At 42.3% G+C, this 23,818-nt stretch overlaps 1 protein-coding gene across 1 annotated transcript in view; it reads right to left on the bottom strand.

Moving 5' to 3' along the window:
• BAZ1B (bromodomain adjacent to zinc finger domain 1B) overlaps positions 1–23,818 on the bottom strand; it is a gene marked incomplete at its 5' end in the record, with an annotated part of 45,289 nt that overhangs the window by 13,554 nt on the left and 7,917 nt on the right. The window contains 9 exons of the mRNA XM_009276377.1: positions 2,024–2,209; positions 3,301–3,478; positions 3,921–4,019; positions 11,554–11,665; positions 13,253–13,383; positions 13,891–14,029; positions 18,403–20,098; positions 22,338–22,535; positions 23,599–23,720. Of these exons, the coding sequence (XP_009274652.1) occupies positions 2,024–2,209; positions 3,301–3,478; positions 3,921–4,019; positions 11,554–11,665; positions 13,253–13,383; positions 13,891–14,029; positions 18,403–20,098; positions 22,338–22,535; positions 23,599–23,720 (2,861 nt within the window). The remainder of the gene's footprint in view (positions 1–2,023; positions 2,210–3,300; positions 3,479–3,920; positions 4,020–11,553; positions 11,666–13,252; positions 13,384–13,890; positions 14,030–18,402; positions 20,099–22,337; positions 22,536–23,598; positions 23,721–23,818) is intronic.

Genomic DNA, 23,818 nt, shown 5'->3' with positions numbered 1-23,818 from the left:
AAACCCCAAAACCCAATAAAAAAGTCGAACATTGCTCATACCACCACAAATGTCTAGAAGACTCTTGAGCCAGATAAAGAAGGCACTGCACTGCATAAATAAATGCTCCAGAGACGTTGGCACAACACAAAAGCCAGTGCTCTGGAGGGAGAACCTGCACGACCACAAACTCAGACTGGCAATACTGAAATCTGTGCCTGTACACCTATAAGGCTGAGCTGTATAGCTAAGTATGCAGTCACATTAGACAGACTGGGTAACACTAGTGAGGGGGGAAAAAAAAAAAAGTAACTTATGATTACAAGTCCAGCAATATTCAGAAATCCTACTGTTCCAGCTGGTTTACAGAGGAGAAAGTACAAATCGGGATGTTTCAGTCACACAGAGCACTTCGTCTAACCAGGCTGCTGTAGCTGAAAGTTCTGCAATTGCTGGAATGAAGCACGCTACAGAAGCCTGGCCTTGCTGTAACGAACAATGCTCCGTAACCATGTCAGCAAGTAAGAGAGCAATGCTCTAAGGCAGAATGGAGAAACTAACCAAACATTAATGATCAAAATGGCTCAATTTTCAGGCAGATAAAAGCTTGGGTTTTAAATCTGATATAGCTTTAGCAACAGTAGAGAAGTGACCAGGGTTCAAATACAGACCTCACGCTGCTGAATTACTATCCATTTAGATGTTGTAGGAAAATCTACCCTTAAAGTATGCCCTACAGGTATAACCTTTATGGTTATAGCTGTAAGACACATGAGAGTAAGGCATGATATGGTGTTGCTGTAGATACAGGAAATGTGATGATCTGGGTCCTTTTTGTCCCAGACATAACTGATTTTTACAGCTCTATTCTGCCGATAGCTTTTAGGATAAGGTAGCCTTCTATTCCCTTTGCACTGAAGACTGGAAGATTCAAAGTTAGCAAAGGTTAAATACTTCAGGACAACTAAGGAATGTGAAAATTTCTAGCGCCTATCCAAATATCCTGCTAACATGGCAATGCCACAGCACAGCAAGGACTTGATGTTCAAACAAGGGTTCAGCATACACTGACAGGAGCTTTAAACAACAACAACAAAAAAAAAACTGACAGGAGCTTTAAACAACAACAACAACAACAAAGAAAAAACCCCACACCCCAGCACCAGTCAAGCATCTAATATTTCTTTTTGAAGTTAGGAATTTCAAACGCTTCTGTTTATCCAATTCTGATCTTGCTACTTCTGCTGAAGTCAGTGATCAATCAGGGCAGAGCACATTGAAGGGGGCAGTGGGGAAAGTCTTGTCATGGGTCACTAATGTCCCATTCAATTCAGTGCACAGAAACTACCCCTGAGCACTACTATCCCTCTTAGGATGAAACACTGGTACAGCTCAACTGCCTGTAGGACCCTACCAAATCCTACGCAGCTCTTCTCCATCCCTTCTGAGCTTTGATTTGGAAGGCTATGTATTTACCCTCACAATACCACTTTTCTACTGCAGGCACATATGGCTTGTTTGCCCAGATGTCCAGACAAGCTGTGTACAACCCACAGTTTGGCATCTTCTGTGGGTGTCTCCATGCATACAGTGATATTTAGCTGAACCTAACTCCCCTGCAGTCACCAAAACCTCACCATGTCTCTCCTCCTCTTTACGGATCAAAGGCATTAAGCCACCATCAGTCCTCTCTGATGGATATAACTCCTGTTACGTACTCTAAAAATGCTCCCTTAATATGCTTTTATTAAAGTACCCAACTTGCGTGAGGAACTGCACGAAGGAAGTCAAATATTTGACTTGACCCATTTCCTGTTCATAGAGAGAAAGTTAACTGTGATTCCACAGTATGATTTTCATTTTGCCAATACTTTTACTCTTCAAAATAACCAGGGAACACCTGGCCCCATAAATGACAAGCCTGCTGCACTCTAAACTTGGAATGGGGAGAAGCTGCTCAGGATTTAATACCCGATGAAATGTATCGTCCCTGCTCAGAGAGTTATATTACAAGACCGGAACAGAGCCCTGAAGTGAACAATACCTTAGCTTCTTCTGCCATTTTCTTGTCTTCATCTACCTCCTCAGCCTTGGCAATGTAATCTTCTCCTTGATGTTTCCTTCTCTTCTGCTTGGGGGCCATGAAACCTTGCAGAAACTTCTTAACAACACCAGCTTGGAGTGCAATCACACAGTCTCCAAAATCCTTCAAGCTCTCTAGTGAGTATACCTGTTAGGAAAAGCGTATGATCACATAACAGTTGGATGTTACTCTCTGTGCTGTTTCAGGTGGGTCTGTCCTGCAAACGAATACATGTGATAACAACGCTGCATTAAGTATCTACCATACTTAGTTATGGAATCTGCATATTGCTGCTGCTTCTGCTAGAGTTCATACATAGCTGATGATCATGCGCAGCACTGTTCAGAAAAAAAGCATCATGCCTTGGAAAAAAAAAAAAAACCCAACACCAAAACCCCCCAAAAACCCAAGGCCAAGCACTAAGCCATTCTTCCGCTCCTTTAGTGACTTCACTTTTCCCCTCCTCTTAACACTTATGGTCTCATCTACACAGGGAAGTCTCTGCAGTGACTCAGGATGCAGCTTAAACAGAGCTTTAACCATTCCAAGCCAGACAATGTCATCCTTTTGTAGGAGGAGCATGCACTAGTCACAGGAGTGTGTACTCTACCCACACCAGGCAGATTTATCCCCTCCTAAAGACACTCAGTGCACCAGTAATACTCATGTGAGTTAGGCTGAACTAGCCAGAGCACTAAAAATTCAGACTTTAGTTCACTGGACAATAACTTCCTTGTGCTGACATACCCATGGACAGAACATCCTTTAGGTCCTAGAACTGGGACACAATCATTACCCCAAGCCTAAAGTGGTCTGAATTTATGAGAAAAAAAAACAAACCCAAAACCCACAACAAAAAAACCCCAAACACCAAACAAACCTCCAAAATAGAAAACTGCTGTCTCAACAAGACATGCTGGCTTTGATGCAGAAGCTGAAAATCAGCTATAAAGAGTTCTGCTAATGCTCCATAAAGAAGCCCGCCACTAGATGAGGGAAATAGGACAATTTAACAGCTGTGCAGGACACCTAGCTCCAACATTATGACCCACCTACACCAAAAGGACCTCAAGCCAGTAGCTGTGTAATCTTGAAATAATAGTTTAGAAAGAGAGGACACATGAGAAAACTTATTTTCCTGATCCTCTTGTCTGAGGAGAACAAAAGACTCAAGACCTTCCACAGAAAGTATCAGCTCACACTTGTCTTGCTCGGTACTACTTTGCCTGTTCACTCACTCTTGCTTCATATTCTGGTGTCACATCAACATATCCCAGGCCTCCTTTTTGCAGCCGAGTCGCAACCTCAATTAGATCACTTCGGAGGTAGTTCAGCAGTTCCTGGTTGCCATCACAGGATTTGAGGCCCAAGTTCTGTTTCCGAGCCAAATGGATAGAATGCGTGATGTCCTGATACCTGGAAAATCAAAAACCACCTTTGAATACATGCAGGCCACTGCCCTGTGAGCTACGTGGGCACTGGGGCAACAATGGTATCCACCGTGATCTACATGCTCCACCAGTGCAGAACGTTCTTTGAAAAAGACACTTGAAAGCATGTGGTAGTTCCAGCTCTGTGAGTGAGACAGCACTGCCTTTGTTTCCACTTGCAAGGAGCAATTTAAAGATAGACAGAACCTCTTCACAGTTTAGAGTATTACTTCTCAAGAACCTGCAGTTACTGCCCAAGAGAAACAGCAATTTCTCATCCTCAATATCCTCCCCTCTTCAGCACAGGCACGATCAAAGCGAAGCACAGAATGCTGCCCCAGGAATGGAAAGGCTTTCTGTGACGAGGATATGCTTTGACTTTGAGAAGGCACATAGAGAAAAAAAAAAAACCAAAAGAGCAGGCTCACCTTTTCTCCAAACGCTCCTTTAGTTGGCTCTCTCTTACTCCTTGTGGGTGCAGGCAATCCAGCAGCTCATCCAAATCCTTCTGACTGTCACAGAGAAACCTGAAAGATATAACATACACCAACATCAGCTAACATATCTCTGTGGCAAGACAATTCCTTCTTCTAAATAGTTCACAAGTATTAGTAGGCAGGGATGACAAGTAACCTATATCGCAACCCCGTGGAGCAAGGTGAAACACTTCCAGTAATGCTGGCATAAGCATTCTGACTCAGATTGGCCTCGTTTCAAGGTCCCCCAAATGTAGCCAATTCCAGGGTAAGAAAAATAAAAACAAAATAAACACAGAACTGATTTATAGATTTTTCCCCATTAAGTTTATTAAAACATTGGCATTTGAATTTAGTCATCTACCCCAGGGATTAGATTCACTAAGTTGCAGTCAGTTTAAGTAATCTGAATGTCATTTTAGATGCACTAGAAAAGATTAACATGCTATGCACTGCATAGCATGGCAATTTAATCATTCTTTCTGCAGAGCCTTCGACTTCTTTCATTAACCCAAGAAGTCCCTAGATTAAAAAAGGGTATGTCCTAGCTTATACCACAATTGCTGATGATGTAGATTTGTGACTGTGAAGGCTATGCCCTCTGTAAGTGCAGAAGTCCTCCTTTCTAAGAAGCTCGCCCTAACCTGAAAGCTCAAATGCAGTATGTGAAAACCATATTGATTAGCTTTAAACCTTTCTGCTCAGAAAGTTCTTCAGGACAGCAATGATAATTGGCAGTTAGCTGAATCTAAAAGGGGAAAACTTTTGCAGAGTTCTCTACAAAAGGCGTTCTCTCTGCAATTCCAGAGTACAATCAAGTTTTAGTGCTGGGTTGTAGATATAAACTAGCTTTAAGATAGCCTGAAATTCTGCTCTTTTCCTCTTTTTTTCCCAACTCTATTCTAGGATGCCATGGAGCCTCCTCACCTGATGGGCGTGGGGATTCAATCTGAGCTTCAGAGCTCGTTTCCAGAAAATAAGACTAATTACATATCTTCTAGAAGAGGATTGCTCCTTAGAAGAGGGAAGTGATGGAATAGCAAAATCAACCTTATATGGAAGCAACTGCAAAGGACCACTATGTGATCCTTACCAGCCACAGAGAAGACTCCAGATCTAATTTTTCTTCTTGGGCACAAGCTCAGGTGAGCCAAGCAACAACTAGAGAAAGATGCTGTTCTGGCTCCTCTTGGAATAACAGTATCCATAATGCTTACTTTTCTGGCAGAAATACTTACTAAATATCGTATCTGAAAAGAAAATATTTCAGAGTTCTAGTATGCTCATATTAGGGGAATGGCCTCACAATTTGCATTGTTAGTAAATTAATAACTCCAATAAAACATAGGACTAGACTTCCATAGTTTAAAAATGGAAGAAAAATAGTTTCTTGCCAGTCACCTGCTTCAATTCAGCTCCAACCCTGTGGAGCATCCTCATTTTGCACATTGAGATCAAATCTTTAGGCCACCACTATCCTCTGCACACCCTCCCTGCGAGAAACATGACAGAGCAGCTCCAAATATCTTTCACCCACTAGAGCCTAGCACAGGCACTTCAAAAGTAGTAGCGATTAAGGGCTGGTCAGGGGATCCAAGAGGCATTCACACAAACCTGTAACAATATAACTTGTGTCTTTTTCTTATAGATGCCACTTATGGTGACTAATTAGCATTCCTACATTCACTGGAAGGTCCACAGACAGACCACTGCAAGGACTAGCATTTCTAAGTCTACTGGACTTCTGCTAAATAAAGAGAAATTTCTCTAGAATATTTGGTATCAAATTGCTTCCAAACCCTTGGGACAAATCTTGGGATTGGTTCTAAGCCATATTTCAGTATGAAGAATCTGTCACAATATGGGAATGGCATAAACCAAGCTTCAAAACAGTTGTCCTGCAGATACCCAGCAGAGGACTATTTCTCAGGCATGTCGAGAAGGTTGCCTAGGTCATGATGAAACAACATCAGTCACTGCTGGTGATACACCACGGGATCCAGTTGGAAAAATATCCGAGAAGACCATGCCCAAGCTTTCTCAGCTTTCCCCCATGGCTGCAAATCTAAGGGGGGAATTGCCTGCACAGTTCTATCTTACTGTAAAAATGAAAGGGCACTGGAAACAGTTAGCATATGGCGCTTGGATTCTCCAGTGTTACGTGGTTTGGGGAAAGACAGCACAGGCTGCTGGCCAGCGTGAGAAAGCAGGTATCATCCTTTTAAGAAAGCTAGGGTTAAGCCCTGGCACAACTTTGTTCCTGCTGAAAAGGAAATGGGACAGGGAAGGGAGAACATCTGCAACAGGTACTTGAGTCTTCCCACTTCGCCCTGAGAGAAGAACTGGGATTTCTGAGAGAGGGAACTGTTCTACATCAGCTTGAACTCAAATGTGCAAAATATAAACATATCAAAGAGGTACCTGTGTTAGTTTGATTGGTGACACCTTACTGCTCTGTGCAGCCACAGCTCCTGGTTCTCAACCTAGCTCCATGCACTCCCTACTACCTGAAGGAACCACCTGCACCTCCATCCAGGGCTCAACCAGCACGAGGCTGGGAGCACAGATATGATAAGACAGGGCTGGCATTTTAAACGGGGGAGGCAATAAGGCTATGAGCTTGTGGGTCTTGGTAAGAGGGAGGGGAAGGCAATTGGTGCCCTTCATGTGGCCTGGCACGGAGGTTAATAACACAATCCGGAGTGATGGGAAAGATGCCTTTGGGAGAGTCAAGATCAGATGGAAGTCTTCAAACTGACCTGAAAGGGGGAAATCCTGACTGGGGTAAGGGCTTCCCACATCCCTAAGTAACAGCCTAGATTCTTTTCTTACGTTTCTGGCAGCACAAGCCAGCAGACTGGTCAGCAATCAAAACAGAAGGGACAATGGCACAAGCATCAAGTCAAAAGGAGCTCTCAGTATTCACTCAGGCTGAATATTCCTACCTGTTCTCAGGCTACAAGCTGCAAGGGACAGAGAAAGGTATAAAACCTGGACTGCAGACTAGGGAATGAAGAAATCAAGAGGACAACATCTAGAGGAGCCCAGGATCAGTACCTGCTCTGGAGGGTTGGTGGAAACAGGGGAACTCCATCTGTAGAATATAGGCGTGAGAATGGAGTCTGTCAGCACCCACTCATGGTTAACTCAAATTGTCTGCTGAGGGGACCCGCCATATCATGGTGTATTCCTAATAGATGAAGAACAACGGGAGTTACTCTGCAGAGATGCCACTGTTTCCAAAATTCAACTGCTTTCTGACCAGGATGAGCAAGAAGTCTCCTGCATACTAATATACTGCAAAGACTGCGATTAACCCGTGGTTCTTGCAGGAAAGACCAGTATGTACACAGCTCACGAAGCACTATGGTATGGACAAAAGACTTTTTCAGGGACCATGTGCCCAGAAGCTTTAAAACAGGGAGATATTTTTTTAATAAGCATCAACATCAGTGAAAGTGGTGCACAATGTTAGAAATGGGACTGGTCCATCTGCCTGGAGAAGACAGAAGTAACCAAGCATTTATGATTCTCAATGAGAACAATGATTCAGCCTCTGCACTTTTAGGACAGAACACTGGGCTCTCTTCTTTTTGGGGACAAAGTACTAAAAGCAGAAACCACTTTTTCTGTAGCTCTTGGCAGAAGTATGGAATCTATTTCTCCCTTCACCAATGTCCTACCAGCTCCCATCCTCACAGAGAAAAGGGGCAGGACTGTGAAATACAACCATTCACTGAGTTAATTTGGTGTTCATTTCAAAGTCTTATCGCTCTAGAGTATAAAAGGGTAAAGCTAAAGATGCTCTATGTGCACTGTGAGGCTACTCTCAATCCCATGTTAGATGTACTACTAGGAAAAAGAGACAGATGGCAGGAGTTAAAGCAGAACACAAAGAAATCAAACTTCCTATGCACCACATGCTAACATCATGAGTCATAGCTTAACAAGTCCTTGTGTCCAAACAACAGGGGGTGTAGATATCCAAGGACTTCAGTGTGGTCTCAGGGCTTCTCAGGGTGTGCAAGGACAATGTGCAAAAAGCAGCCAAGGAGGAGACTCTTCCATAACCATCTATGCTCATGGGAGTCCTTGAGACTGGAGAGATCAATGGCAACAGCCACAGAGGAAAACACAGTAATAGGAACATGGATTTCCTCAGAGGCAAGTTCTAGTTACTGGCTATCCCCTGAAATAACAGCTCTCCGGTTGTCACCTGTCTTCTTGTAGAAGCTTACCTGTACATGGTGACAGCTGTCAGATAGGTACTTAGCAAACAGGCTATTTGCAGTTCTAGAGCTTTAAAGAAAAGTCTTTCAGCTGAGGAAGCTTACTGCTTATCTGCGGAAATGGCTTTAGGCGGCCCTGTCAGTTAGGAGAAAGCCATGCAGACAGCACAGAATAATGCTAAGTTAGAAGTGGTTACATTTTCTTTGAAAAGCTGCCATTGTGCCCCCTGCTCACTTGAAGGGCATGAAGGCCTACATCTGGCTCAGATCTTCCATTTGCAGTGCTTTACCTCGACATCCTGACACTGCCAACCTACTTGGCAGAACAACGCACACAGGCATGACACTCTCAGTAAAAAAACAGCAAGTGCTGTGATTGTTAGCAGTCTTTCCTAGCAGGTACCAAAAAGGACAGAAATCAAAAGACACTGTGGCATAAGAGCCAGGCCAAAAAAAAAAAAAATCCCACCCAGCTCAGTATCTTATTTCTGAGCAGCAAAGGGGCAGAGCAGAGGCCAAAAAAAAAAAAAAAATCCCACCCAGCTCAGTATCTTATTTCTGAGCAGCAAAGGGGCAGAGCAGGCATGCAGCGACATTTCTTCGACCTGCCCCTACAGATTTTAGCATCTGCTGGTTTGAGGACTTCCTCGTGTGCCAGGACAAGAACCTTTGTGCTCAACGAACTCCTCTTTCAGCGATTTGTCCAACTGGTGCTTTGAACAGGTACAAATTTGAAGATCCACAGCAGCTGGTAGCAGAGAGTTGCATGCATCAGCTGTATGATCTGAAGTAGTACTTTCCTCTCTATTTCAAAACTGCCATTTGCTAGTTTAATTTCCTGATCCCTTTTTTCTGTATCAAAAGAAAATCCTCTTTCTTTAGGAGACTTCCCCATTCTCCTCTAGCATTACTCTCCATCTCCCTGCTGAACACACAGATTAGAGTATTTCTGTAATTTGTTTCATATTTCTTAGCCAATTATTCACTCATGAGAAGAGCCTCCCTCTTATCCTAAGGCAGGCTCTGTAACAACAGATCTTGTGAAGCAAGATTGTTACTCAAGGGAAAAAAGAAAAAAAAAAAATGTTTTGCCCTTCGTCCGTACTTCGGTTTATCATCCTTTTTATTTCCTTCATTTAGACTCAACCACGGTTTTTAAGTAGGCCTTCTTACTTTTAATAGCTTCCTTATCCTGATGTGAACCATACTGAGAATGTTTTGTTATTGTTGCTGCTGTTTTGTTTCCAAGTTTCCTCAAACCTTTTTTTCAAAGGTAAGAGGCAGCACTTGCTTTGACCATCTAGTATGGAAACTTTAAGACAATCTCTTTGAAAGTATTTTAGGCTTTTGGCTGCCACTTTAAGCTTTTTCTTTTCTTTTTTTTTTTTTAACAAGCTTCTTAATTCTTTTTGTTGCTCTCTTTTCTAAAAAAAGGAGAATGCCGCATATTATGGTCACTTCATACAAAGCAGCTCTTAGTAACAGAATATAATTCAGTCCTGAGAGTGTACAGGACCTGGTTCAGAGAGCTGCTTCTCCTGGGCTGTATGAGTAGTTACTCTAGCCTCCTACCTTTATAACCACTCTGATCCCTCTCAGCATGTCGTTGAGAGTTGCCAACCTGACTGAGCAATTCAACACTAATATCAAATACTATGCTTTTTCAAGTTCGGCCTGGAATTACAAGTTTCAGGGATTCCGTGTTACTTAACTCATCTGATTTGGCGCTATGTTGTCTTCAGTTTATAGCACTATGTACTATTAATTTAAGCTACTGTTTTCCTCATATAATTTGTCCTTCTACAAGGAACACATCTTGCCATCTCTGCTAAATGAAGATCAAGTATTAGAAGAGGCAGTTAGGAAGACCAGAGAGGACTTCCCTGAGGATCGTACTGTCCTCTAGGACCTCCTGTTTAGCACCCATTCCCCAGGAAATTGCTTGAATTTTGGCCATGTGACAAGACGGGCAAAGTACTAGACTGAGAAAGGGGTGGAGATTTGTCATGGCAATATTGGACAGAGTCAAGGCATGCAGAGGAAACTCTGCTATCTCCTGTGACCTGCTAGCAGTGAAAGAGAAGGGGTAGAGCAATACAAAGAGTCAGCACTCAATGCTAATGGTTTAGATGAATCAAGAAATCCTCAAATTTCAGTCTCTTTAACAGTTCCTGCTGGGGGAGCAGGAACATCTTTAGTAGAGTAGTTCCGACTTGCAGCAGTGGAACTATGCTTTGGAGCTAAGCTCACAACTGGTGATATTTATCGAAGACCAAGTAACCTCACTTTGTGTGTCAGCAGTGGAAAATTCTGGGGAAAAGCCGCTGCTAACGGGAGCTGCAGGAGCAAGTACTTTGTGACAGTTACTTCTTAGGGTTATCTAAAAAATGCAGAGTCCTTCACAGGCAGTTTAGTAGGTAAAGCTGTAGCCAGTATTTTCTGGCACAGGGACACTGCTGATCACTCCTTACCACACAGGGCAACAGTTGACATAGATTATCTTTCAAGATAAAAGACATTGGTAGGGCCAATTACTGGAGCAAGTCACAATCAAACGTGCTCAAAGGTAGAGTGTTTACATTTGATTCACTTAGAAGACACGTTGGTGGCTACTGTTTGGCATTGGGAAACATTAAAGGGATAACAGGCTGTCAACATGGAAGAATAATTTTGCTAAGCTATAATTATCAGTAGCAACAAAAATCAATTCCATGATATGGTGCTATAGGAGAACAAATGGACACCACCACAGTCTGCTGCGAAGCCTAGGAAGAAGACACTGACAAGGAGCTGGGGGATGGCTGTGCATGTCTCACATAGTACAAGAACACACAGGATATAGACCTGTCTCCAAAGATCTCAATGAAGACTTTAATTTCATGTGCTCAAGGACCACATGTGCCACAATTCAGGTCTGCTGAGATGAACCATGAAAGAAAACCTAGACACACTTAGCTAAGTCACTGCTCCCCTCTTCTTTTTTTTTTTTAAAGTAACGCTTACCAATACTGAAAAAAGCGCAGCAATTCTTTTAAATTAACAATTCTTCTGAATATAACATATTTAAAAAGCAATGCATCAAAGTAGCATTTTACCAGCTTAATTTATATTGGCTTTAAGTCTGATTGATTAGATTGATTATAATGGTTCCACTGGCTCTTGGACTGGCTGCCCTATTAGCCAGTTCATTACTAGTAATAATATCAGTAACAGGGGCCTGGAGAGCTGCTAAACTAATCCAACTGTTAAGTACTGAAACAGTAATAGGTATATAGTAGGGTCTATCAAAAGAAACCTGTCTAGTTTCCTTGACCTCTACGCTTTGAGTACTTCGCAGCTATAAAAGCATGCGTTACCATAAGTTCTGTCCCTGCTTGGGTGCAGTGGTCTCTGCGGGAAGGTCTGCAGCATGCACAGACCGGTGAAGCTTGCTCACTCTGCCATCGGCAGCTGCGCTCTTCCGTTTGTCTGTAAAAGAAAAGCACAAGCGCTCAAGTGTATTCATTTTCCTCCTCAGTGAGCATTTTTATTTTGCAAAAACTAACCTATCTCCAGTTAAGTGTTTATATTCAGCATCTAGGCCAGCAATACATTTGTCAAGGAAAACTAATCCAGCATTAGTTTGCTAAAGCTCACAGTATATACATTTATAGAAATAGAAAAAAAAAAATCACGGATTTTTAAATAAATTACTGCATCATAAAGCACATATATAAAATAAAGCATTCCTACTATTTCAAATACATAAAACTAGTTTAACTTTTTAGCTATATACTGATAAAGTACTTTTAGAACTGAACGAGTTATAAATAGGATGTATTTGTATTTCTGAGCATCTTAGACAACAGTCTGACATGAAGTTAAACCTTTGCTTATTTAAGCCTTTGCTTGTTATGTTTCAAAAGGAACGTGCTGAAATCTTGCACACTAGCTGGGTAAATACACAGGCAGCAGTTGAGAAATTAATACAGCTGGAAGCAAGCTGGTGTACAGGAACATGGCTGGCCAATATTTGAAAAAGTTCACATAAGAAAATACGCTCATTGAGGGCCACTGAATGATACCACCTCCAGCTCAACAAGTCACCAAGACGCAGATGGCTGGAAAGTTACACGCTGGATGAAGTATCTCACTGTGGCTTTGCCCTGTTCCATTCTTCTACAGATGTCTACTCTGCCCGTTGTCTAAGACAAAATACCACGAGGTGAGGGCTCTCTGATTTAACTCAATATAGTCTCTCGCATGCAGTAGATGGACTCAATGTCAGCCTATGATGCTTCAAAAGCAAGAAATGATCAGGACTGAAACGACAACTGGAGTCAGATTATAGCATGCTCTTCTGTACCAAGAACTATTTCCACATAGAAGTGTTAGGTTTCCCTCCCCACAGACTGATTTTTGTGCATGTCCAAGTTCTGCCTGCGAGGCTCCACCACCCAGGCTCCAAGTCAGCCAGACAAAATTACAGGAAGCACTAGAACTTCGGCTAGTCATTGCACTTCACCTGCACATTCAGTACAAGGTGAACAGCAGGCTGAGAGGACACGTGCAAGAGGGCTGTTTGCCAAAATGGCCTCAATCAGCAAAGTTATAGGTATCTAGAAGACTGTCCTGCTTGATACTATTTCACAGGTTAATCTGGGAGTCTTGCCACTGGTGGAACGTTAGCATTGTGATGGATACCCTCACTCTCTGCAGCACACAACTGACTACTTGTCCAAGAAGTCTGGCACACTGCAACTCAGCAGGTTCAGAGTAAACCAGAGGGATTAGCCCACAATTGAAATCAACCTCACTGCTTTTAAGAGAAAGGTGATTTATCCCATGGTCCTTATGTGGTCCATTGCAGGCAGTCTCAAGACCTGCAGCAGCAGGAGGGACATCATCATGAACATCAGACTCTCCTGTGTGCAGGCTTCTAGAGTTTAAAGGCTTAAATCATAGTATCCCCATGAAAACACTCAGACTAGACAGTTCTCTCTCATATTCACAAATCCATTCTAACAGTCAGACAGCAACAAAGGAAATACCAACAGAGAAGCAGGCTGATCATACCTCCTGGGCTGTAGTCCTTTTTAAAATCATCTTTTTTCTGATGGGGAAGGATGAATCTGTAGTCTACACTGTCATGTACCCAGCCTTTCTCAATGAACAAGCCAGGAACCTCATCCGAAAACAGCCAATACCTGTAGGAAACACACATGTTAAAAGGCACCCGTCTCCTCTTCCGGCTAGTTACACACATCTGCCTTTAATTGCACAGAGGGGAGAAGCATCTGTGTGCCTGACTCAATAAAAACCAAATGCATGTATATCTTCATATTAGCACAGTTGAGAAACACGAAAAGCTTTTATTAGAATCCATTCTAAGAGCATCCCTGTGCAACAAACATGAAAAAAGAAAAAAAAAGAAGATGGTAATTAGGTTCTTGAGCACTGATGCAAGCACTTGAAGCTCCACTGGCTAGTGGATCCTGACTTCCACAGGAAGGCCTCAAAAAGCTGGCCATGTAAACCAGTGAAGGCCATTACGCTCTTTATACACAAAAAACTCACTTCTGCTCTCCCCCACAGTTCAATACACAGGGAGTCCTCTCAACACCCTCCGTATCAATCACCTCTTGGGGACTGCTACCTGGTAAAGCTCCTCTCAGAAGGGAGAGCTGGCAGCTTGAGATCATTTCCTTTCCTACCTGTTATGATTACGATCGGTGCCAATTGGGGTCCTGCGCATCACCAGCTTCGCTTTGGCAATTCCATCCTGGAAGGTTTTCTCAGCTGCAGCTTTATGCTTCCGGATTCTTTCTTCCTCTGCTTCTTTCTCCATCCTCACTGTTGGAATTAGCACAGAGAAGTATTAGCTTTCTTTTACTGTATCCAGACATCAGTATTCTCTTTTATTTTACTACACCATGGGAGTAAAAAAAAAAAAAAAATTATTGGTGACTTTGGTTAATATTCTTTTAGCACAGCCATCCATCCTTCATCTTACTTTCCACCCACCATCCTAGAAAAAGCTCAAGAATTATTAAGAAGTCAAGGCATAAGGATGAACTGGGCTGAGGAAAGAGGAAAGTCTGGATGAAAATTGTCTGGAGAAATTAGTCCTCATTATTATTTCTCATTCTAGATCAACAAAGTGGCATCCATTGCTGTGCAATCCCATATAACAACAGGGTCAAAGATGTCGAACTACAGCACAATATACGACAAGGACTTCTGCTCTGGCCAGCTCAAGTGTTGGGAGCAGTCCAGCTGTGAGACCACAGAGGTCAGCATGGCTAACGGACACCTGCATTTCCACAACTGCAGCTATGGGGAACACTCTCCCCACAACCCTACCTACCAAAAAACCAGATCTGGCACAATAGAGGCCTCTTCCAGGCACAACTGTCCCACAACAGCAACTAAGTCACATCTCCTAACACCTCATGCTTTCCCATATATGCTATGATGTGGAAGAGCATTAAAATAGAAACCTCAGGTTTCCCACTCACGACGGAAGTATTGGAATTTCAGTAGCTCTCAATATCCATGGCTGTTGACAAAAAGAAGGGGAAAGAAAAATACTAAGTGGCCTAAATCCTGACATCACAGGCTCCTTGGAAAGTCTTACAGAACAAAACATGTCATTTCACATCTCTAGGTAAGGAGCAAGAAGCAAAGCAGCTTCTGCCAAGAGACAAATCATTAAGGTCAACGGGATTTATGCTTCTCATGATGGTTCGAGAGTCTCTCTACACTTTTGCCCGTCTCTGAAGAATAGGTGTACTTTCACCAAGAACTGCCTGAACAAAAAGGAACAAAACATCAAACTGAGTCACACTGGCTCTTCAGAGCCTTGATCTCAGTCTAACAAAAACATCACCCCTTCACAACTTGCACAAAAAGCTATAGGCAACATTCTTCTGTGTCCTGAGAACACTCGAAGAAAAAAAAATAAAAAAGACGAAGAAATGAAGACTCATCTTTGCATCCCAAAGGAGGGTTTGAAGCAGATGGAATGAGACCATATGGAAGGGGTGAGGTGGAGTGGGGCAGGTAAAAGCGAGCACATAGAGGTCATATGCTGGCTGCTGTCCCAGGGAGAAAGCTAACTTCTTGCTAGGACTTTTCCCAGGGCTACTACCTACTCTTGCTCTTGCAGCCATTTTCTGTATGAAGATAGGTTTGATAACAGTCGATTAGTAAATACCTGGTAAGTCTCTGAAGTCCTGCCAATGTAATCAATCCTGACTGATTAGAAGAGACATGCTGAAAAACATACCCTTGCATTTGTTACACCAACTCGATATATCAGCTTTTATATAATAACATACCAACAATATACCAACTTACAGTAATTGCAGCATGGCAAAATTGTCCTGTCAATCCATACCTGCCCGACACAAGCAGCTGCACAACCCATATGTCTGTAAATATCAACTCCTCCCTAAACCTTATGACCTCTCCCTATGTCAAAATACTGAAATCAGACAAGTAGCAACAGCCACTCTCACAGTACAAAATGCCTTGTGTCACCTAAATCTGAGCCTCGCAAACCACATCAGGAGACCCATACTACAGGAAGTACCGTTCTCACCTTCCACTAGAAGAAGACAGAGGTGATATGATTCCCCCAGGATCTCTCTCCTTGACACCTTCTCAAGACTTACTGCCATCACTGGATGCTAGCACAAGGTACACTTCCCTCTTCCTCAGTACCCTCCCCTCAAGAGCCAAGACTCCAACCAAAACAAGCCATACTGCCAGCAAACTCTTCAATGCTTTCAACGTGGGATATCGTGGACACTCATGAGACAGGTATTTTTTCTGTCCAACTGTAAAGACCAGTTGCAGCAGGTACTATCAAGTGCCAGAATAAGGAAGAGGCAAGGAAAGAACAGAAACTTAAATTTACTCATATGCCAAAACTGTTCAAACAAAATGAGAACAAAGACACCAAACTAAAGGGCTCCTCCCCGCATCTCATTTTCAATTGTGACGGCAAGCCAGTCTCAGCTGGTACTTTCCTCTCTAGCAGGCTTCGTTAGCTGTATAAGCTTCCGGCTCTCCATTCTCCTCCAACAGACTGTATGGGAGCTATTGCTTCATGGAGTGATAAGGCAAAGAACAATTAGCAAGTGCTGCAGTAACACAGAAATGGAAGTGACTTGACTTTTACTATCGAGAAAGTACAGATATTAATCATGTTATCTCAACAGGAAGTTCTGTATGGACTTCTTTTGAACAAAAAAAAATAATCTATGCTTTCTTACACTGGGTTCTTTTTTGAGCTGAGACTAGCTTGGTAGTACTGGCCGCAATCTTGATAGGTTTAACTTGAAAGGGGTTAGCGCTCCCAGTGTTACAGATGTTACCAGAGTGGTGAAAAAGAAACCTCTGACTGCGAGATATGTATCTATATATATGTAAAAGAGTAGTTGCTGACAAAACACCTATTGTGCAGTGGTTCATCCACATATATATATATATGAATATTGAACCACTGCACAATTGGTGTTTTGTCAGCACCTACTCTTTTACTTCCCCCGGAGATACTAACACTATTAAAAGCAAATGCAAGTGAAGTGGTGTGAAAGCCAGTATGCTGAAAAAGCCCACAGAAAGCCTGTGTGATGGTAGGAGCACGCTGATGCAGTTCTCATTGTGGTTATCCAGAACTATTTTTCACATACTGAAACCACACCAGCCCCCAAGTCTGAAGTCCTGAACAGATTAGCTCCGAGCTGCTAACCCTGCAGCCCTAACTACTGCACCATCAACACTAACCAAGATCTTTGGTACTTTTGAGGGTACCTTCATGCTTGGTAACAACTGCTTAACAGGTAAAAAGCCCTGGATGCCTGAAATGTTGGGGTTTGCTATGGGGAAAGGAAGCAATATGAATTCAAACCTTAATGAAAGGCTTGATCCTTCCTTCCCCGCCAGAGAGACCTAGTTTTCCTTGTGGAGTCCAAAAGAATGACTTAAACTTCCCCAGCATGCAAGCCAAATGATTCTTATCTCCATCAATGTAACATTGCTTTTTTTCATATATAACTAGCACAAACTATCAAGTGAGAACAACAAGAAGGAGTAGTGTCCAAACTATTTAATTTTGCAGTAAAATCTTATCATGAACTTGACCTTGCTGTCAAACAACTGGAACACTATAAGAATTGGGGCCAAGACGCCACTGAGCTACAGCACATTAGATATTTGGTATTTTGTTTTTCTGGAGAAGTAGGACAGCCCTCCAGATCTTCAGCAGTTTATCGATACTCTGAGACTCGCAGCTCTTAACAGAAGATCTGAAAGGTCTATTTCCTTTCAATGTGAGGCATGGTTGTATCCAGTCTACTTCCTTAGGAGCCTCAGGGTGTTCCACATTATTTACCTATTCTTGGTCTCCTAGAACAGATACTCCCAGATTCCAGCTAAGGCACATAAGCCAGGCTGCATGCGGGATGCTTGTCCCTCAACTGTTTCAGAAGGGAAATAACAACCCAGATGAGCTATGCTGTCCACTTCCATCTGCCCAGTACCCACATTTACAACCAAAAAAATCCCTGAAGTGTAATTCCGAAGTATTTTTCTCTTCATATTCCATACTCCTTAGCAAAAAGCACTACTTACACAGAGGCATACAAAGTTTGGTATTGCAACTCGTGATTATAGAGGTTTGAGTGGATAGTTTATATTTATACAACGCCATAACTAATTCTTTAAAGTGATAAACTGTAAACTGAAATCTGTTGCCTAAATCCTTACCTGGGAGAAGGGCAGCTAGCATCAACCTGACAATGTGCATGGCAGCAAGGCCAGCAGCAGCTGTAGGAACTAGCTTTTAGGCAGGAAGTTATCTCCTCTGTACATAAGAGCTGGAAGATGTCTGGATGCAGACAAAGATATTTTTTTTTGTTTTCTGTTCCCAAAACAGATTTTCTGTTCTCCAACCTTCCTGGGCCTGACAGAATTAGAAAGGTACTGAACAAAAGATGCCCACAGATAAAAATCTAGAAGCAGTTATTGCTTTTTCTTAACATTCCAGATTTTGAGCTGCCATAGGAACCATAGCAGCTGAATTACACTTCTCCAGTGAGTAAATCCCTGGTTTTAAAACCGGGTAATGCTTTTGAAAATAGGCTGTCAATTTTGCCATTAACTTATTCCCTTCTACTCCACAACCCACAAACACTCTACTCTCCTAGTATTTTTCTTACCTCTCATTTGTATTTCTTGTTGCTCCCTCTCTTTCTTGGCTTGGATGGCAAGAAGGCGCCTGCTCTTCACAGCACTGATCATATCATCAGCTTCTATTTCTACCCGGTGCTCTATTTTCATCATCTCGTTTTTTTTCTTTTCATTTCTTCCCATCACATTCTCATCTTTCCCGTTCTCCTTGTTCTTGGCCACCATTTCTTTTCGCTTCTGTTTTTCTGCTCTCTTCTTGTCATTTTCTTCCTTCAAGATAGCTAGGCGCTCCTTCCACAGCTCAGCTGACGTCTGCTGCTTGGCCTCCACATGGTCCTGCACAGAGTACGTCATTAGAATCCGGTGGCACAGCGCTCCAAGTATCCGCAATTTCTCTTCAGGAGTCAACTCAAAGAACTCTGATGTCTCCAGTTTCTCCAAAAACTCATCCTGTACTTCATTATCCTCAAAAGCTGCCGAATCCTTGCTTTCATCTACATTATCTGAGACCTCACTTTCCTCTTGCACATCTGACTTGCGTAGGCATAGGCGAACCAACTCAGAAGCAGAATGCAAAGTAAGTGGTATTTCAGAAAGCTTCATTCCCAGCTCAGCATAATCTTCAGCGATTTCATCCTGCAGCAGGGTCTGCAAGAGAATGACCAGTACTCGGTTCAAATAAAGGAAGCCTCCTTTTTCTGCGCAAAGTGCTTCCATCAGGGAAACTGCTGTAATGGGATATTGAGCATCTGGCATCAATAACCCTGAGTAACAGCTCAGGAACTCCACCACCATGGCAACATCCCCAAAGAGCGTATTAGGAAGTCCTTCTGGAGTATCAACCAGTTTAAAAGTAGGCAAGGTCTTCCCTTTAAGATCTTGGTCCTCATATCTTTTCTGTTTTTCCAGTTTTTCCTTCATCTCCTTCTCCTTCCGCTCCTTTGCTCTCTCCTTCAGTTTCTCTTTCAGCTTCTCCCTTTTCTTCTTCATATACTCCTTTCGCTGTTCCTCTGTCATCGTGGCCCATTTCTTCCTGTGCTCTAGAAGCTCGTAGCGTTTCTGTACTAACCCTCGCAAATCCTCAGGGAGACGGGCACGATCCTCATTTGAGAGTAACCTAGCTGTTTTGGAGATGATGCAGGAAAGGGCACTTTTTTTGTCTTCCCGGTCTTTGTTTTCTTTGTAATAGGCAATGAGATGGAGTGCCGCAGGAGGCAGATGTTTCTGGGGTTTGCTGGAAGACCTAGGGGTGCCTCCAGAATTCCTGGGAGCCCTGGACACCTTAGTGGTACCTTTAGCCATGTCCAGTAGTGTCATTTGTTTCATTTTCATCTTAGGGGTCTTCAAGCCTTTCCTAGGAGACTTTGATTTCCCCGATGACTTCTGTCCATTCAGAACCCTTTTGCCTCTTTGCTTTTTGTCCAAGGATTTGTTGCTGCCCTTCCCCAGTCGGCTCCTCTTTGGAATGTGAAAGTTAGAACCAAGTTTAGCAGGTGACACGATTTTCATCACCTCTTCCAGCTCCTCTTTAGGACATTTTGAATTCTTAGAGTTTTTCACCTTCAGTGGAGAGCCAATAATAGATTTCTCCAAATGCACGTGGCACCACAGAGTAGGGCTCAGTGGCTGGCCCAGGGATGATCCATCAGCTTTGGATTTCTTAGAAGGCTTTCTGTCAGGTGATCGAGAGCTCTTCCTCTTGGTTGAGGGGTTGAGAGTCATATACTAAAATTAAAGAAAGAATGATTTTATATTAATATTTAAAGGTAAATAAGGGTTATCTAGATCCTTTTCTGTCAATTATTTTTGCCTATGTTTATTTTTAATGTATTTTTCCAATGAACATGGAGTATTCAATACGTTAAGGGTAACAGACTTCTGCAATAGCTTTCAGTATTCTGCACTGTAGTCACTACATTGGTTACGAGGTCATTAGCTCATTCCAGAAAGTTCACATTTAAGTTTATAAAATGAAACACTGCAAAGAATTTTAAGTGTTTCCTACTACATTACATAAAACCACTTCGTTTCTGCTTAAAAGGTTGCGGGGAGGGGGTTTGCCTGAAAATTAATTTCAAAAACTGTTCCTCTGCTCAGAGACTTCTTAGTGGGTCAGTCCTGGACCCCACCCCGCTCACCACCCAGAGCAAAACTGAAGGAGCACAGAAGTGATGGGTGACAGGGGTTCAGAGACTGGTTTCTGAACTGCCTGAAAGCATCTGGAATGAAGGTGAGACAGGATTCAATTCTGAAGTAATGTGATTGAATATCTGACTGTTTTTAAGCTGCTGAACTAACCTACCTGACAGCATACTTTTAGCACAGAACAGTTTAACCCAGAGCCAAAGAGAGACTGATTTCGGGACTATCTCAGCATCTCAAATTCAGTTTCAGGATGCACCCAGAATACTAATATATTTCAAGAAGTGAAAAATAAAACACCAGGATGTAACCTTTAGGTTATGGATAAAATTACCAGAAAACAGGGGCTGAAAATTTGAGATTCCTTAGCAATAAAAAATTCCACAGCGGTAAGCACAGCAAAAGCTGCAAGCATCTAAGAAGCATTTATTTAAGGACATACACAAACGTGATCAAGTTAAGACTATAGGAATATTCAGATTTTCTGGCTCATGGATGTTCACTCTTGAAGGCTTTAGTTTAAGAGCCCTCATTAGCCCATTAGAGACATTTTTACTGGAGACTGCACGATCACCGAATCCAGTGTCTGCATAACTTCATTCTACAAAAATTCTGTGTTGAAATTTTTGCTGAAGAGAATTACCTAAGCCAAAAGCATCCAGCATTGATATGAATCATGATAATCACAAATTCACAAATATTAGATCTACAACTTATACAGTATATCCAGCTGCCACTTATACAAAGTTATTTTGTCAGAACACTAAGTCTGGATTAATAAATTCTCCAGCCACTTCTCAAAATTTAAAAACTCAACATAAATTCAATCTCTATGCCAAGTGGGAGAGACACTACGGAAAGCACCATCCCTAAACATAAAGCTAAGGACTTCTGTAAGTCAAACCAAAGATGTTGTGTATTTTTAATTACACTAAGGGTACGCCTCTATCCATCAGTGTGATGAATAAAAGAATTTGTACACCACCAGCAAATACTTTAATTTCTATTAAGGCAGTGACCCCCCAATACTACAGCAAGGGTAAACACAGCTTAAATATGAAGAATTTATTTTTCCCTTTAAGCAAATCTACAAGCATCCAGAAGAGTCCATAGAAGCTTGCTAGAAAAGGGTGTTCTCCTCCTGCTGAGGAAAATGGGATATAGCAAATAATTCTCTGCTAGTTTTAGAACAACACTTGAAAAAGACCGAGTCCATGAAAAAGTGAGTTTACTAAATGAACAAAGTAGTGCTTTCTACACCCAAAGATGGATTTTAAAACAGCAGATTTCATGATATGGCATTTACTTGGTCAACAGTATATTTGGCTGGTCATTACAGAGGGCTGGGAAAAAACCCATCCCTACTACTTAGAGTATTCAGTACAAAACTTGTGGTATCTACCATCATTCAATCCAGCACCATACAAGAACCAAGCATCATGAAATCAAACACATCCAGCTCTTGCACTGTAACCATGAAAAGGGCCCAATAACTGACATTACCAGGTAAGGACTATAGCTCTTCCATTTGTCTTACACCAGGAAATCATGTCTTTACTTGCAGACAAGTAATGCAAACTATTGGGGAAAAAAAAAATAATAATCAAGAAAAGGCAGTTACACCTCAAATTTTCAAAGTAGACCACCGTTTCAGACATTCATGCTGCGTCACCTCACAAAGGGTCAATCTTCAAAAGAGCGGGCCTTCCTGCTCTGCATCTCTCTAAGCTGATGCAACTGGCACACTGAAGTCTCTGCCAAAGACTGTTTAAGGGCGGGGAATGGGTGAGAAAGCAAAGGAGGTACTTTTAGGAATTCTTACCTTATGTGGGTCAAGCAAGAAGTCACTAAATTTACTGGGGAGAGAGTATTTCTTCACTAACTCATCCTCCACTACCCACGGGGCATTCTCACACGTGCCGGCCCGTAGCGCATTATGACGGATGAAGTACCTCAGGATCTCCTTGTTGGGAGGACGCTCTGTACGGACTAAGCTGTCTGCTGGTACGTTGCTGATGATCTTGGAGATAACAAACAGACAGACTGTTAACATTTAACATCTAATCACATTATAAATACATATCATGTGGCTAAAAGGAGCAAGGACCATTGTACTGCTTCATGCCCACAAACTCTTCGCTCTTTCAAAGCTCTCTCGCAAAGACTCAAACCAAACCAAACAGAACTTGCAGAACTGAGATGCACAATAGAGATTGGTGGGAGATTCAGTTAGCCAAAAAAGTAAAACACGTTAGTTTATGTTGCAGATTTCTTGCCAAAGCCCACTGCTTTATCTCTGACCTTCCTTTGGCTTGTGCTTGCTACTAACTTAAAAGCTTTTACGTACTAATGTTTATTTTGTTTTGATTTTTTTCCTGAGACCAGAGGAGTAACTCTGCAAGTGGTACTCATTAAATTGAGGTCAGCACTGCCTCTCTTGTCAAATTAGCAAACAGATGACAAAAAGCACACAGCAGCACTGCAGCTACACCGAGCTTCCTGAAGCGCAGCTACCTACGACTCTCAGAGGAGCTCAGTTAGAACAAGAGCAGCAACTGCCGCTTATGATTTAACTAGTCTACCTCTGACCAAGTTTCATTAACTGCCTGACCAGAGATTAGCCAGTTAACAGCAATCACTCTAAAGCTACTGTAGCAGTGTGTGGTATCAGGGAATTGTCAGGTGTCTCCACGCACAAACCCCAATTATATATAGAAACAGCCAGGCTAGTCAGCCTCACAGGCAGCTACAGCCATCCTGCTTCTAATACCACGACTCCGGCAGAAAGTACTACATTGTGCTGTATAGACACACTGATAGTGATTATTTAATTAAACTTGCATATTCATGTTATAATAGAAAGGATTCAAGCGGACAACTCACCTTATCTTCATTTTTCAGCTTGACATCATACTTGTGTGGCAGGAATTTAGGTGGAACCCACTTCCTTTCTTCCTTCTTCAAAGAAGTGGGAAGCTTCCGAGGAGACCTACGTGCTCGATCGTCTGATAAAGCAAGGTAAGACATTAAGTGTCTTAGTATTATTCATGTTATAATAGAAAGGATTCAAGCGGACAACTCACCTTATCTTCATTTTTCAGCTTGACATCATACTTGTGTGGCAGGAATTTAGGTGGAACCCACTTCCTTTCTTCCTTCTTCAAAGAAGTGGGAAGCTTCCGAGGAGACCTACGTGCTCGATCGTCTGATAAAGCAAGGTAAGACATTAAGTGTCTTAGTATTAGAGTCAAAAAAAAAAAAAAAAAAAAAAAAATGGTTAAAAAATCCAGACCCCCGGGACGG

The sequence above is a fragment of the Aptenodytes forsteri genome, unplaced genomic scaffold (assembly GCF_000699145.1).
Source record: "Aptenodytes forsteri isolate BGI_AS27 unplaced genomic scaffold, ASM69914v1 Scaffold209, whole genome shotgun sequence".
Classification (NCBI taxonomy): Eukaryota; Metazoa; Chordata; class Aves; order Sphenisciformes; family Spheniscidae; genus Aptenodytes; species Aptenodytes forsteri.
The sequence above is the reverse complement of the archived record's forward strand: the minus strand, read 5'-3'. Positions and strand labels throughout refer to the sequence as shown.